This window comes from Desmodus rotundus, chromosome 3, assembly GCF_022682495.2.
Source record: "Desmodus rotundus isolate HL8 chromosome 3, HLdesRot8A.1, whole genome shotgun sequence".
NCBI classification, from domain to species: domain Eukaryota; kingdom Metazoa; phylum Chordata; class Mammalia; order Chiroptera; family Phyllostomidae; genus Desmodus; species Desmodus rotundus.
In genome coordinates, this window is record NC_071389.1 from 152,023,511 (window position 1) to 152,039,881 (window position 16,371).

The 16,371-nt window shown below is 49.1% G+C and overlaps 1 protein-coding gene across 1 annotated transcript; it reads left to right on the top strand.

Annotated features, from left to right (window-relative positions):
• Nucleotides 1-642: 642 nt before the first annotated feature.
• LOC112318316 (keratin, type II cytoskeletal 5-like) lies at nt 643-14,730 on the top strand. Its single transcript, XM_024575524.2, has 9 exons — nt 643-1,101; nt 2,970-3,178; nt 7,672-7,732; nt 8,530-8,625; nt 10,841-11,005; nt 11,805-11,930; nt 12,377-12,597; nt 13,195-13,229; nt 14,531-14,730. Exons 1-9 carry the CDS (start codon nt 643-645, stop codon nt 14,728-14,730), a joined length of 1,572 nt encoding a protein of 523 aa, XP_024431292.1.
• Nucleotides 14,731-16,371: the final 1,641 nt, after the last annotated feature.

A 16,371-nucleotide genomic window follows, 5' to 3' on the forward strand; every position in this document is an offset into this window, starting at 1 on the left:
TGCTTCATGTGCAAACAAGAACAGTAATAACCACCACAGGGTGCTGTGTATAGGTTAAATGAGTAGACAGGTATAAAATCGCTACCCACAGTAGCTGCTCAGTAAATGTTAACAACTCTTATTGCTATCACTCTTACAAAGTTATCATGTGAATCAAATGACATGATGCTTGCTACTGACCTGCCACATGATCTCACACAGGTTGAATCTTCAGTAAATGAGGTTTCTTTATAAGTGTCTATGGCCATAGGAAAGACATAATCAAGCGTTTGGGTTCAGAGTCCAAGATCTGGAAAGCAAGACGAGAGGAGCAGATGAGCTAGAGTGGGAGTGTCTCCAGCATGTGGCAGAGAACTTGGGCAGGTGGGGGGCTCAGGACCCAGGCCTGCCCTGGGCTCGGATGTCCAGGCCCAGTCCTGCCCTAGGTAGGGTGTTCCCATGATGATTAGTGGGGCAGGAAGATGGGCCGTGGCCAGACATGCCATTGAGATGAACTCAACACAGTGGTCTTTGATCTTCTTCGGCCAAGCCCAGTTCTTGAAAGGGATAAAAGTCAAGGAGATTTGGGGAGAGTTAGACTCTGAAGCCTCCTCATCCTTTTGACATTTTCACTCCTCTGACCCTCTGGCTTCAGCTCCCATCATGAACCAACGATCCTCTATCACCATCAAGTCAGGGGGCACTCGGAACTTCAGTGCTTCCTCAGCGAACCTCCTCCCAGGCAGCCGGACCAACTTCAGCTCTGTCTCTGTGACCCAGGGTGGGAAGGGCTTCGGGGGTGGCTTCGGGGGCGGCTTCGGGACCAGGAGCCTCCACGGCCTTGGAGGCAGCAAGAGAATCTCCGTCAGCGGGGGCTACCGCTCCGGCCGGGGCTACTGTGGCGCTGGTTATGGGATGGGTCTTGGTGGCATAGGGTACAGGGTAGGGGGATTTGGAGGTGGAATGATGCCTGGAGCTGGAGGCATCCAGGAGGTCACAGTCAACCAGAGCCTCCTGACCCCCCTCCACCTGGAGATTGACCCCTCACTCCAGCGAGTGAGGAAGGAGGAGAAGGAGCAGATCAAGACTCTCAACAACAAGTTTGCCTCCTTCATCGACAAGGTGAGAGACAAATGGGGTGCCCACCAGAAACACTGGGGGATCTCTGTTCTCTGTGCCTTTCTGAGGTCAACTGAGACTTTCCCAAGACCTGTGATCCGGGGGAGTGCGAAAACTACTGGGGAGGAGGGGGTGGTTTCCCACTTGGTTGAGGTGGGAGTGGAAAAATACCCACCTCTAGGCTCCAGAGCTTTCTGACCCACTGCAAGGACATTGTCTCTTGATGGCTAGTGATCATGTCATGTGCTTAAAAGTAGACACTGAAAGGGGATTGGCTTGGAGGGAAGGGGATAAAGGTAAGAAAGGTTATGAGTTCAGTTCTCAGAAGTGGGTTGAGATCACTTTTTCCTGCCCAGTTTAATAGAAGCAAGTCTTCCTGTGGCGACCTCTCTAGTGATCTGGGCATGTCTGGGAAGCTGGTGGTTGGCCAGGGGCTGCTCGAAGTGTTTCACTCTCTTCTTCTGGAAAGAGGAGAGCTGTGACTTCATCCCTGGGTCCCCTTTGCTGTGTGGCCTGGAATCCTAGGGATTTCCCCAGTTTGGGGAAAGAAATAATTCTGTTTTAGATCACCCCACTGGTTCACATCCTAGCTGGTTGTTTTTACCTGGGAAGAACCAGCTCAAATATCTGGGTCATTCAGACTCCACACCTGGGATCTGGAAGAAAGCATGAGGGGCTACTAAGTACAATTCAAGAGGCAACCTAAAAGGCAACCAGCCCAGGTCCATTTTTGGCTCTACTGCTAAGAGAATCCCTAATTTCTCAGGCCTCGGTTGGGTTGGACAGATGGACTCTAAGGCACCTTCACAGGTCTAACAGTCTATGAAATGCCTCACCAGATGGACCCAGATCTTTAAATGTGTGAAAGCTGACCACTGAGGCAGTAGTTCTTCACCTTTATCACCCACGTCACCCCACTTGGCCTGGTGTCCGCATCAACAGCTGTGAGATTTCCAGAAGCCCAGTTCTGAGGGAGAGAAGGTGGGCCCTGCTTTGCCTAGGTTCATCTGAAGGGATCTAGATGGGGAATAAAGGGTTGTAACTAAGGAGGGACTTGGAGCCAGGACTGCCCTCCTTCCTCTGGTAATAGAAGAGACAGCTGGTGGGGTAGGTGCATTTGTCAAAGACCCTCTGCAGGCACATTGCCATCTCTAAAGTCTTGGAGGCTATTTCTTCATTCTCTGAGGTCATGTGTCATTCTTTCTGCTCCCAAGGGCAGGACTTTGTTTAGGGGAAAAGTGTTGCATATTTTTCCAGGCTGAGGGCCTGATAACTACAATTCAAGAAAGCCAAATTTGTAGCACAAGACCACAGAGGACCTGAGAGAACAGAGAGAGGAAGGGGCTTTTCAATGCCACACAGCTATAGGGACATGGCTGGGACTGTGCCCAGATGCCCTCCACACCACTCCAGAGTGATCCATCCCAGCATGCCTGGAATGTGTGGGCAACTGAGCCTGGCTTCCAGATCCCAAGAAATTGTATTGTAAAGAAAATACACAGGTTGAGTTTTCTGCCAAGAATCTCCTACCCACTTAATGGGAATCAAAATTTTACCCAGTAATGTGATGGTGGAGTTTTCTTTTCTTACCACACATCAGCATGGTTCGGTGTGGTCAGAGAGTTTCCAGCCCCTCTGGTCCTCCTTGATTCTCCCACCTCCAAACCAAGCCACCGCCTGTGTCCCAGGCCCATTGCACCTACATTTGCTTGGCTCTCTACATTCCAGACTCCTTCCAGGCTGAGGATGACAAGAAGGAGCCTGCCATCTGGACTCTGAGGCTTTGCAGGGCACTCCCCTGCACTGTTGGGAGGGTCCTGGGAGGCTGCTGCAAGGAAGCCCTCACAGTCTCTTACCTCTGGCTGGGGCAGGTGCGGTTCCTGGAGCAGCAGAACAAGGTCCTGGAGACCAAATGGAGCCTCCTGCAGGAGCATAAAACCACCAGAGCCAATATTGAGCCCATGTTTGAAGCCTACATCAACAACCTGAGGCGGCAGCTGGACAGCCTGGGTGGGGAGCGGGTGAGACTGGAGACAGAGCTGAAGAACATGCAGGACGTGGTGGAGGACTTCAAGAACAAGTGAGTGGACACTCAGCCAACTCCTCCAGATGTGCCCAGTTCAGTGGGGAAGTGGGACACACTCTTAGAGCACCGAGGTAGTCTTAGAAAATGAACTGGGACCCTGCGGTCAAGAATGTTGGTGCTTTGGGGAGGGGCTGAGGTTACATAGGACGAAACTACCATGGGCACAGAGAGCATGATACACACAACAACCTGACAAATTCTGCAGACGAGGAAAGTAAGGCTCTGAGAGAGACAGTAACTGACTTATTCAAGTTTATGCAAGTGGCAACTCATGAGTTAAGAATTAAACCCATAGAATCTCACCCTCACATTTGTTCAACTCAGTCCCATTGCTAACTTACACTTGACAATGCATTTACCCCAACCCTGGTCAAGGGGTGGAGAACAGAGGAAAGAAACCCATATATGCTGCCCTCTCCCTGGAAACACACACCCATGCGCACACCACTAAAGATGTGCCTACAGACATGAGTAATTTCTTATTTTCATTGTTCTAATTTACTTCTAATTATCTTGGTCCAAACAAAATAAGTCACTCGATAAGGAGTTTTAGTTACTGCTTGTGTAATATGGTAAGAGTTAAGGCTTTAGAATTGTGCTAACATGGTAGCCACTAGCCACATGTGCCTATTTACATTTAAATTAACTAAAATTGAATAAAATTTAAACTTCGGCTCCTCAGTCCCACTAGCCACAGTTCTGGTGCTCAGTCCACATGTGGCTAATGGGTGCCACAGTAGATGCAGATATAGTGCATTTGAGCATTTCCATGACCACAGAAAATTCCACTGGACAGCAGTATGGAATTTAGTCAGTGGCTTTAGAATCTTGGCTCAGTGACTGACTAGCTGAAAGACCTAAAGAAAACTCACTTCTTTTTTTAAATATATTTTATTGATTATGCTATTAAAGTTGTCCCAATTTTTCCCCCTTTGCTCCCCTCCCCTTGGTAGTCCCCTTCCCTCCAGCAATCTCCCCGCTTAGTTCGTGTCCAAGGATCATGCATATATGTTCTTTGGCTTCTTCATTTCCTATGCTATTCTTAACATCCCCCTGTCTATTTTGTACCTACCATTTACGCTTCTTATTCCCTGTATCTTTTCCCCCATTTTCCTCCTTCTCCCTCCCCACTGATAACCTTCCAGATGATCTCCATATTTGTGATTCTGTTCCTGTTCTAGTTATTTGCTTAGTCTTTTTTTTTTTAGATTTAATTGGTGATAGTTGTGAATGTGTTGCTATTTTAATGTTCATAGTTTTGATCTTCTTTTTCTTAAACAAGTCCCTTTACATTTCGTGTAATAATGGCTTGGTGATGATGAACTCCTTTAGATTTACCTTATCTGGGAAGCACTTTATCTGCCCTTCCATTCTAAATGATTGCTTTGCTGGATAGAGTAATATAGGTTGTAGGTCCTTGCTTTTAATCACTTTGAATACTTCTTGCCAGTCCCTTCTTGCATACATAGTTTCTTTTTAGAAATCAGCTGATAGTCTTATGAGAACCCCTTGTAGGTAACTCTCTTCTTTTTTCTTGCTGCTTCTAAGATTCTCTCCTTATCTTTGGCATTTTAATTATGATGTGTCTTGGTGTGGTTGTCTTTGGGTCCAACTTCTTTGGGACTCTTTGTGCTTCCTGGACTTGTATTCCTATTTCCTTTGCCAAATTAGGGAAGTTTTCTTTCATTGTTTCTTCAAATAAGTTTTTAACTTCTTGCTCTTTCTCTCCTCCTTCTACCACCCCTCTCAGATGTTGGTACTTTTGGAGATTCCCAGAGGCTTCTTATACTCTCTTTGGTTTTTTGTTTGTTCGTTTGTTTGTTTTAATTCTTGTTTCTTCTTTCTGTTCCAGTTGAATGCTTATTTCTTCCTTATGTTCCAAATCATTGATTTGAACCCTGGCTTCCTTCCCTTCACTATTGATTTCCTGTAGATTTTTCTTTATTTCACTTAGTGTAGCCTTCATTTATTCTTTTATGTTGTTGCTATACTCAGTGAGTTCTTTGAGCAACTTGATAACCAGTGTTTTGAACTCTGCATCTGATAGGTTGGTTATCTCCATTTTGTTTAGTTCTTTTTCTGGGGTTTTGTTCTGTTCTTCCATTTGGGCCATATTTCTTTGTCCTCAATTTGGTAGCCTCCCTGTTTTTGTTTCTGTGTATTAGATAGAGCTGCTTTGACTCCCTGTCTTAGTAGCATGGCTTATTGTAGCAAAGGCACCTGTAAATTGTGTGAGGTGGAGTCTTAGGTAATCACCAGTGCAGGGCAATCTGCTTCACCACTTTATGGCTCTTCGTGGGGGGAGGGCTCAGAGAGGGGACAGTGACACTGCCTGGCTTCTGGAGGCTTGTCTGGCACTCGCCCCATTTCCAGTCACTTCACCCACTCCCCTTATGCAACTGACGTCCTTCCAGCTGTTGCCCTGGTGGTGAATTCCAAAGTGGGTGAATTTGCATACATTTTAAGACTGTGCGGGCCCTTTTAAGTGGGGTCTCCTAAAAATCGGGCAGTTTCTTCTGCTGCCCCAACTCCCACTGGTTTTTCAGCCAGAGGTTATGAGAATTTATCTTCCCAGTGCTGGAACCCTGGGCTGTGCAGTCTGGCCTGGGGCTGGGATTGCTTGCTCCCAAGGTATCCCTCCTGATTTTTATCCACCACACGTGAATGTGGGACCGCCTGTTCCCACTGCTGCCTCACTGTGTCTTCTCTCCTCTCTACCTGTCTTCACGTCTCCACCCCTCCTACCCATCTGGATGAATGTGGCTTCTTTAAATCCTTGGTTGTCGGACTTCCATACAGTTCGATTTTCCGTGAGTTCCGGGTGTTATTTGTTTTGAGGTTTAGTTGTAATTCTCTCTGTGGTTGCGTGAGGAAGCAAAGCATGTCTACCTACGCCTCCATCTTGACTGGCAGTCTGATGCCTATTTTGTTAAATGCACATTTTGGTATGGTCACCTCAGAGACCCAGGCTGGCAAATGGAACCCTGCCAAGTCGTGAGTGAGGCAGGGTGGTGAAACAATGGTGAGTGGGAGGCTTAAAATAAAAAACTCACTTCTGTAAGTCCCAATTCCTTTGTCTGTTAAAGGGGATATTAATACTATCTACCTTATAGGGGAGTTGAGAATATTAAATCAAAACTTGCATATAAACTACTTGGTAGGGTGCCCAGTGCCTGGCACATATTAAGTTGTTAATACAGGTTAGGAATTTTATTGTATTGCTGTTTAGGTGTGTGTGTGTGTGGTGAGAAGAAAATCAAGTGCAGATGGATGCAAACATGGAGTAACAGTGTTTCAATCCAAGAAGGCTTCCTCAAGGAAGAGATAAAAGCTTAATGTTGAGAAGGAACGAGGTACAGAGGAAGGATATGGGGCAAGGGGAGGTGTTGAAGAGTATGCCCCTAGTTAATAGACAGCAATGTTCCTGTGGCAGGTGTCTAACAGGCTTGTGCAGGACCACTTGGTGCTCACCCTCTGGCAGAGAGCCTGTGAGCTGGGAATCACAGAAGACACGGACAGCTGCATGAAATTAGTTGAAGAACAGATGTTCATATTTAGTGAAAAGGCAATGCAAGGAAACAATAAGGAAAACCAAATTAATTGGTAGTAAAGAACTTGTCTCAGATCCTGCTGGACCACAGAAGCGATATAAGTGCAGGGGAGTTCTGTACATGATGTATGTCCTACGTACATCATGTGGGGCAGGGCTTTGCGGTTTCAAAAGAATAACAACATCCCATTTCATCGAGGGGAAGGGCACCTATGAGAGGTTAAGTGACCTGCCTGGGGTTACTCAGCTGGATGGTGGAGGAAACAGAGCTCCAACCACAGCTGTCGAGAGCCACTGAGAGGGCGGGATTCCCCGATACTTAGAAAGGTTGGGTAGGAAATGTGTCACTGGAACAGAAGTGCAATTTCCTTCCAGAGATCAGTGAGCAAAGTAGGGGGGTGGGGATGAGGGTTGTTGTCTAGGGGAAGATTGAAGAATGAGGAAGCTGAAGACAGCAGGGGTTGTTCCTATTGGCCTGAAGACTCTGCTTCCTAGGCCAGGATCAATATGGCCAAGAAGAGAACAGAGAGGCATGAAGGCGCCTTTGGCATGAGAAGCTGCTGAAGCCTAGGACTGCCCACCTCCTGCTGTTCTCTGTTCCTCCCCTCATTGCCTCTCTTTGTATTGGAGCAAGACCATAGGGTATAAGAAGAAACATGCATGCCCTTTTATGGAACCTGATCCAAGGGGCAAAGATGTATGAAAAGCAAGCTCAGAAAGAATGAGGGCTGATTCTGTTTTGTTGTTGTTTGGGGTTTGGGCTTTGTTTGGATAGGGGTAGGTGGGTGATGGTTGCTATGGAATTTGGGGGCATGTGTGTCGCAGGAAAGCTCTGCTATAGCAGTGCATTTTCCAGGTCTGCTCTGCAGACCCACTGTGGCTCGCCCACCTACAGCCCCGCATCCTAACATCAATCCACATCTCATGCTTCTCACAGGTATGAAGAAGAAATCAACAAGCGCACAGTGGCAGAGAATGAGTTTGTGATGCTCAAGAAGGTGAGGAGACAGGGATGCTCCCTTCTGATGCCCAGGCAGCCCCTTCCAGGAGTGACAGCTGCCACTTAAGCCAGTGGCATTGTATACAAGGCTTTAAATAATTTGTGCAACCAATCTTGGAAACAGGTTTTGCTTTAGAAATGAGAAAACTCAGACTCATGGAGGTTAAGCAAGTTGCCCCAGGTTACCCAGGTAATAGAATTGAGTCAGGATCCAGGGCTCCAAGCCATAAATTATGACACGAGCTCCCTCCCCACATGGAGTCCAGTACAGGGAAAGGTGAAGCAAAATGGACCTTATGCTGGTCTGAGTCTCCATGACACCAAGGCAGGCTCGGTGGTTAGGTGTGGGGCAAGCACCCATCATGAGTTGTGGGCCTTTCTACTCAGCCAGAGGGAGGGGAGAACCAGCCCCAAGCTAAGCTGTAGGAGGGAGAAAGGAACAGTGGTGTATGAAGGGGAGGAAGGGGTAGAAAGTTCAAGGAGGAGGGGAAGCTACTGAGAGCCTCAGGGAGAGGCTGGGAGAGCCCAAAGGCCCAGGATGGGGTTGTCCTCACCATGTGGAGGTGACACAGGAAATCTTTCCATGTGGCACCAGCTGATGAGCTGTGGGCATACCCTGAGCTCTGGTCCTCGCACAGTTTGGACCCCTAGCCCTGCTGCCCCTGCCAGTCCCACTCCATAGCCTGGAATAAAGAACTGCTCTCATCCCTGGGAGCTGAAGTTCTCCCGCCCGACAGAGGGGCAGGTTACCCCAGACCGGGTAGGACTCAAAGTGACAGCATGTTCTGTGCCCAGGACGTGGATGCCTCCTACATGAACAAGGTGGAGCTGGAGGCCAAGGTGGACGCCTTAATGGATGAGATCAACTTCCTGAGAGCTTTCTACGATGCGGTAAGCGGTGCCCACTGCTCCCCTCAGAGCCCCTGGAGGCTGGGTGCTCTTGGCTGGGCACCGAGGCTACCAGCTCCCACTCTGATCTGTTCTCTACTCCCCACCCCAACCCTGGGTTGGAACTCATGGAGCCGATGCTGCTTCCCCTACCTAAGGAGAAAAATGAGGTTCTGTGGTAGCTGATGGGTCAGGTGAGGTGAGAAATTTAGCCTCAACCACCTGGATCACACATGCTCTGTTGGTCAGACAAAAGAACTGCCTGTCATTGAATTACACATGGTTTCCATAGAACTATCTGAGCAACCCGGTTCACCCATTTCAGCTTAAATTTACCTGTTATTCTTGGCTGCAGGATGACACCATTATGCAAATCAAGTGACAGTGAGCCTTCAGGTGCTTTTAGAAGTACATAACACAATTGTCTGGTTCTTCTGAAGACACATTTTGTTAGGAGTCACACTTTGTTCCTCAAAGCTGTGGGCAGAGTGTTGAGCAAACACAATCGAGCCTCTGAGTTCTTGGAGCTTTTGTTACAGTGGGGGAGACAGGCAGCACAGACTCAACACCAAGTCAGGCACGATATGGACAATGGAAAAAATGACAATGAGCAGCAGTGACCTAGCAAGCAGGAATGCTAGGAAGGGGCAACGTGGCTGGAGTAGAGTGAGTGAGGGAAGAGTGGTAGAGATGGGATCAGTGACATTAAGGAGAGAATGTAGGGGACAGGGTGATACTCCCATTGGGATTGCATATGTTTGGTGCTCAACTGAAGTTGGTCATGTTATTCCAGGAGCAGGAACATCAGCTCTGTGTTTTTGGATGGGTTCATTGACCAACAGCCCACATGGGGCAAAAAGGCATCATTTTCTCTACTTGTTCAGTTTAATGCTGACAACCAGTGTGCTCCTAATTCTGAACTAGCCCACAGCCCAGCAAGCCCATGGGTTGAGACTCTCAAGCTAGATCAGCTACCAGGAAAAAAATTCTTTATGAAAAACAAATTGCAGGGCACAACAACAAACTAACCATTTTCTGAAGCAGGAAATGCATGAACCAATTGTTAGTTAAGAAAGGAAGAAATATTTTTACTCAGATTTGTGATTTGGACCAGTTACTCTAAAATTTTACAGGGCATCAGAATCTTCTAGAGGTCTAAGTAACACACCAAGTCTGATTCAGTGAGTCTATGGTGGGGCCCAAAGTGCTGCATTTCAACCAAGCTCCCAGGAGATGCTCATCGTGGGATCCCGTCCTTGGAACCACTCCCTAGATGAATCTGAAGAGTGATCATTAACAAATTATTGTGGCTTTATTGTCTCAAAACCCATCTTACATGGACATGAATTTATTTAATGCTTCTGTCTGAAACTCAGAGATGCTGTCTAACCTGCTCGGCAGATCCAAGACTTGCATTTTTTTTTCAAATTTGATTATTTATTTTTTATTACCATGGTCACTGCTCTTTATTTCCCAACCCTTTTTGGTGAATATATAAATGTGCATTTCCCTTGACTTTATTACTCTCTAAGTTGTACTCACCAAGTCTTCTTCTGAACCTACCTTTATGTATAGTCAAGCCCTGAAGATACTTCCAGCCCATAAAAATCCTAATTGTGTCTTTCAAGGACTATTCAAGCCTTTATCTGGTTTCTCTGGTTCTATTTTTACCCTTCTTCTACGCTGATATATTTCTTTTCTTTTTTTTTTTTTACAAGACTTGAATTTTTCAGTCTGGCGCCCTTTCTTCTCTTTCCAGAAAATTTCCATTTCCTGTCCCTGAGGAGCTGGGAGGAACAAAGTGGGGAAACAAGATTGAGATGCAGCAAAGCTTTCTGGCCCCGTCTGACTCAGTTTTCTTTCACAAGATGATTTCTTTAATTGGTGTGAAAGGCTGTTTTTTCCTCAGAATATGAGACATCAGGCCCAGACAGGTTACAACAAGGTGCATTCCCTTCACAGCAGGAGTGACAGAGCAGCTGGAGTTTCTGAGCTGCCACTCCCTCCGTGCAGATGAGTTGGTGTTAAAGAATGGGAGTGAACCCAGTGACCTCCCTACTGTCCCACCCTGTTAGACCTAAGCAGCGTGCTATACCCTGACAGTGCAAGTGAGGCCCTCAATGTCAAGATCTGTTCCAGAGACCCGGTCACAGTGTCCCAGCATACTTGCACACACATGATATTCTGCTTCAGCTCTCCCATTTGGACCCCATCACAGGAGCTGGCTCAGCTGCAGGCCCAGATCTCCGAGACCTCTGTGGTGCTGTCCATGGACAACAACCGCAAGCTGGACCTGGACAGCATCATTGCCGAGGTCAAGGCCCAGTATGAGGACATTGCCAACCGCAGCAGGGCTGAGGCCGAGTCCTGGTATCAGACCAAGGTGAGGTGTCAACTTCATGACCATGACGATGAAACAGTTGTACAGACCTGGGGTTTTAAAGAGGAAAGCCTTGTCCTCTAGGGTACCCCAGCCTGGTGGAGGTGAAGGGCTCTATCTGAGTGCAGCCAGGGGCTTACCCTCCATACTGAGCACTCTTCGGACTACACAACCAGGACCTGAGGGAATAGCCCGATGAAGGTGGGAGGTGGTCAGTCCTGCCACTGGAAGAATGGACATACCTCCAATGCCCTATAGAGGAGAGGCAAGGGATAGCTGGACATACCATCCACCAGTGCCAGGAGGAGTGAGAGAGGGAGGTTGGGAACAAGAGGGTAGGCTGAGCCTCCTAGATCCAGAGGAGGAAGCTAGAATAGTCTGGGACTGAGGGTTTGGGGGAAGGAGGACAAAGGCTGGATAATCACACAATGAGATTTTCCAGATTACAGCAAACACTCTGAGCTGGGGCATGTCTGGGGATATGAGATGTGGTACCAAGGAAAACAGACATGAAAGAGCTTTAAAATCAGAGTGTGATGGGCTGAGAATGAAATTCCTGGTTTCAAGGGACAGGGACAAAAGACTGGATCCAAGAAGAAAGGTCTGACTGTGGTATGGAGCCCTGGACACTGAGAGTGAGAGGCAGAGCCCAGGGGCACTGGGGAAGGATTTGATGGAGAGTGGGGGGCGGCAAAGGGAGGGGCCTCCAGGCAGCCTATCGAAAGCCTGTCGGGCCCTGGGAAACCACTGCCTTCTCTTCTCTGGCCTGAATCTGCTGCCTCCTACTTCTCCTTCCCCTCAGTATGAGGAACTGCAGCGCTCGGCAGGCCAGCATGGGGACGACCTCCGCACTACCAGGATGGAGATCTCTGAGCTGAACCGGATGATGCAGAGGCTGCGCTCTGAGATTGATAACCTGAAGAAGCAGGTAGTGTAGGACTGAGCACCAAAGGTCATCCTAGCCATGCTGGGCAGACCTGGGTCCAGTCCTAACTCAGCCCATGCAGAGTGAAGCTTCCCCAGATGGGTGACCATCCAGGGGTGTCAGGACCTTCGTCCTGAATTCTGTCCAACATCAATGCTTCCAGGAAAGGCTCTGTTCCCTGGAGGCATCCTTGACCTGCCTTACTTACCCACTATCCAGAGACATTCAGCATTGGAAAGGACCCCACCCCCCAAATCATTTTCTCTCTCCTGACTAAGTCTCAAATTATCCACAGGAGACAGATTAATCTTATTTGTAAACATGATGAAGCTCCAGCCTCTTTGCATGAAATCCATTTCAAAAAAAATCCTCCATATTTTTAATCTAAAGCCCACATCTTTCTGCATTCCCTGCGGGCAATTTCACAAGTCCCTGTGTCCTCCTGGTAGTGTGCCGCACTCCAGGCCGCCATCGCAGATGCTGAGCAGCGTGGGGAGTTGGCCCTCAAGGATGCCAAGCACAAGCTGGCTGAGCTGGAGGATGCTCTGCAGAAGGCCAAGCAGGACATGGCCAGGCAGCTTCGCGAGTACCAGGAGCTAATGAATGTCAAGCTGGCCCTGGATATCGAGATTGCCACCTATAAGAAGCTGCTGGAGGGCGAGGAGAACCGGTGGGTTACCTTTTCCTCCCACCATGGCTCACACAGACTGCACCAGAGCACTGTTAACAATGCCACAGAGCCCAAGAGTCCCACCAGGTCAGGCCCTAGACAGAAATTTCAAGGGTAGAAACAGGGTTCAAATGCAGGAAGCATCCTGGAAGCCTCCTGCAGTCACAGCCCCTCCCATGGCTCCAATTGGACCTACGGCAGGGGGCAAAGTGAAAGGTCTCAGGGAAAAGTGGCCCATGACTACCTGGAAGGCCATAATAAGGACCATTTCTGCCCAGACCCTATGACAAATGAGGCCACAGTTGGGGCAAGCCTCAGGGGGCTCTGTGTTGCTGAGCCCCCTGCCTGATTGCCCCTCTCTATCTAGTGAGCACAGGTCCCTCTCCCCATTTCTCTACATGTTGAAACTGGATTTATCTTCCAAATGTCCCCTCACAGATTCACAGGAACTTCCTTAAGCTAATGAGACAAAAGACAGGTGTGCTAAGCACAGTGCCTGGCACACAGTAAGTGCTCTGTACTGATAACTCTAAACCCAAAGAAGTCAGAGCTTCTTAACATCTCAGCAAATGTCTCTTTCTCTCCCACCTGCAACAGACTCATTGGAGAAGGTGTCGGATCCGTGAACATCTGTGAGTAAATGTCTTGGGATAATAGAAAAGTGGGAGACCAATTGGAAGCTAACAGCATCACTAATAAGAATTTGATGACTAGAAAATGAACAAGCTGGGTTGGGGACATCACTGAGACCCTCTGAGGGGCTTCACAGAGATCCCTGTCTTCTTTGGCCCTTCCGCCCAGTAGAATCAAGAGAGACTTGTGATGACTCCTCCTCTCCAGGGCCCCTCCCAGTGGGGTCATATGTCCACAGGAATGACTCCACCCAGGCCTCAGGGGACCCCGGTGACAGGACAGAACTGCTGGCAGAGCAATGGGTCCCCCATCTGAACCCCTGCTTTCTCAGCTAGCTTCAAACTCACACAGCTGACAAGAGACTGCTTGACAGATTAAATGTAAAGACCTTTATTTAGAATTGAAGCAAAGTAATTGAACAAGCCGAGCAGTGACTGACCTGGCTTGGCCTCAGCCCATGTAGGGAGGTGGTGAGGAATCATCTGCCCTACTGACCCAGCAGGTGGCACTCATGGAGTCCTGAGTCCTGGGCATGGGAAGTAGAGTCCCCTTGGGCCCCATGTGGGTCATACCACATTAGGGAGGCTGGAGAACAGGACGGGGGAGAGAGTCAAACCAATTAATAAAGGAAACGAGCATAGTTCCCCTGGAGAAATATATACTGGGAGGGGAGGTCAAAGAGGCGTCTTCAGATGTTTGATGGGCTGTGGACAGCTGCATCTAGAGACAGCGAGCTCCCTGTCACTGAAAGTATTTTGCTGCGGATGCGGCAGAGGGGATTCGCATCCAGGGAGGTTCATCTGGATGGCTTCCGGCATCTTCAAGCATGGGAGTCCAGGATCCCCTCCCAGTGTACGGGGCCTCACGCTCCATTCAGTGGGAGCCCCTGGTATATAGATGATGAAGGAATGCCATGTGGGAGCCTAATGCCTTGGTTTCTGGCAGGGCTGACCTTGGACTTGCCCAAGCTTGATCTCTTTGTGCCTCCAGTTTTTCCTCTGTAAAATGGGGGAGCTCGTAGTCATAGCATCCTCTCAGGCCTGTTGAGATCAGTGAGTTCACAGCTGTGAAAGGGCTTTGAAAAGTGTGATGTCCTGTGCAGATGCTCACACTGAGGCAGTGTGTGTTGGAGACAGGAGTTCGTGCCCACCCTCTGACCCTGGCTCCTGGGAGACAGAGGAGATTCCTGTTCCCTGAGGAAGTGCAATGGGAGGGAGCCCCACGGGCACCAGCCCTGGGTAGGATGGGTCTTGAGAAACTGGAGGAGGCTGCCAGTGTGCTCCGTGCTTTCTCTCCACAGCCGTGGTCTCCTCCTCGGGTGGAACAGGCTACAGTGGGGGCAGCGGCCTCTGTGTGGGAGGGGGCGGCTACAGCAGTGGCCTCTCCTATGGCACCGGCACCAGCGGCTTCAGTTCCACCAGTGGCCGCAACTTGGGCGGCAGCACCTCCAGCATGCGCATCATCTCCAAGACGTCTACTAAAAAGAGTTATAGGAGCTAAAGGGCCCTTCCCACCTCTGCTGCCTCCCCACCCCCAACCCCGCCCCACCAGGCCCCCATTTCCCAGCCCCAAAGCCTGCCGCTTTGCTGACACCCACTGCACAAAATCAATCCTGACAGCAGGAAGCACAGGGAGCAGGGAAGTGGCTTGTGAGTTCTGAGATTACCTTATCCATCCCTCTGCCTCAGACAGGTCTCCACAGAGGCACCCACTCACTCCCTATCCTCAGAGCCCTCCAAGGGCCATGTGCATCCATTCTAACCAACACTAATTCAACTGCTCTGAGCCAAGATCTGGGCTAGGACTTTGCCCTTCAGTAGCTTCTGGAACAGGGGTGCAATTGGCCTTCCGCCTCCTGTCCGACCTACATCCACTGCAACCACAGTCCTTCACAGGGTGGGGCTTAGAACTGACCTTGGTGCTCCAAGAAAGTTGAGTGCAGTCTAGGCCCAGAGTTTCCACGTGAGCTTTCTCAGCAAGGGCAGAACACTTTTCCTGCAGGCCACGGAAACCAGGAAAATGTTGCACACCCCGCCCACATATGGCCTCCTCACCTCATTCCTTCTTGTCCTTGCCCAGGCCACCAGCCACTTCCCCTGACAATTCCTACCAACAGAATATTCGAATGAGAAATCAACACCCATCCAAATATTGCCAACGCTTGATTATTCATAGGAGAGTGGAATGGTCTTATCAAGAATCCAAAACTTCTTTATGGCCAGGGGCTGCATTAGGTGATATTTTATAGCCAAATTCCTTCCAAATCTGCCTCATTTAAGCCACGTTAGAATTACAGGCCCAAACAGAAATGTCCTGATGAAGAGGGGAGGAGGCAGGCTCTGTGAGAATGTGGGAAAGGCAGCCCAGCACCAGGTGCCTACAACAGACACGTTGGAAGAAGGAGCCCAATCAGCCTCTACTAGAACTGCCCTGGGGTAGTCCTCCTGCAGACTAACCCACCAGGCTCAGGACTTCTCTTTCCTCTGTGCTAGCCACATCTCTTCTGGGAAGTTTTCTTTCCTCTTCTACCCTGTATTTCCACCTTCTCTCCACCCTTACTCCTTTTCTACGCATCCTTTGCCATCCTGCGTGTCTCCTCTTTCCATCACCCTCCTCTCCTCCTCTCTCCCTGTTTCCCTCCTTTCTTCCTCTCCCGCCCCCACTTTTCTGTTTGGCAATACATTTCCTGCTCTTTCTTTCTCCTGACCTTTCTTTTTCTATCTTCCTGTCTCTGAAATGTCTGTGGTGTGGATTTGCCCACCCACAGCATTAGCCACAACTGAAACTCTTAAAGGCAGACCACCAAATGCCCTGCCCCACGGGGAAGTCCTGAGAGAGCAGACTCAGAAGACAGGCAATACTTCCTTCAGTGGTCCTGGGGGGACACATTGCCCAGCCTCCTGAAGGGCAGGGCAGATGTAGGGTGGTGGTGGAATAGGGGAATGAGGGAGGCACAGAGATCTTTCTGAGGCTGGCCTTCACAGGGCGATTTCCCAATCTAGTTAGAAGAGTTGTAAACCCTCAAAACACCTGCTATGTATTCAAGACCAAAACACACTCCCAAGGCAAGTCGAGACGGGCTGCCACACGGCTGACATGAAGACAGGAGAGTTCACTGCTTCAGAAATAGTCACCCCGCCC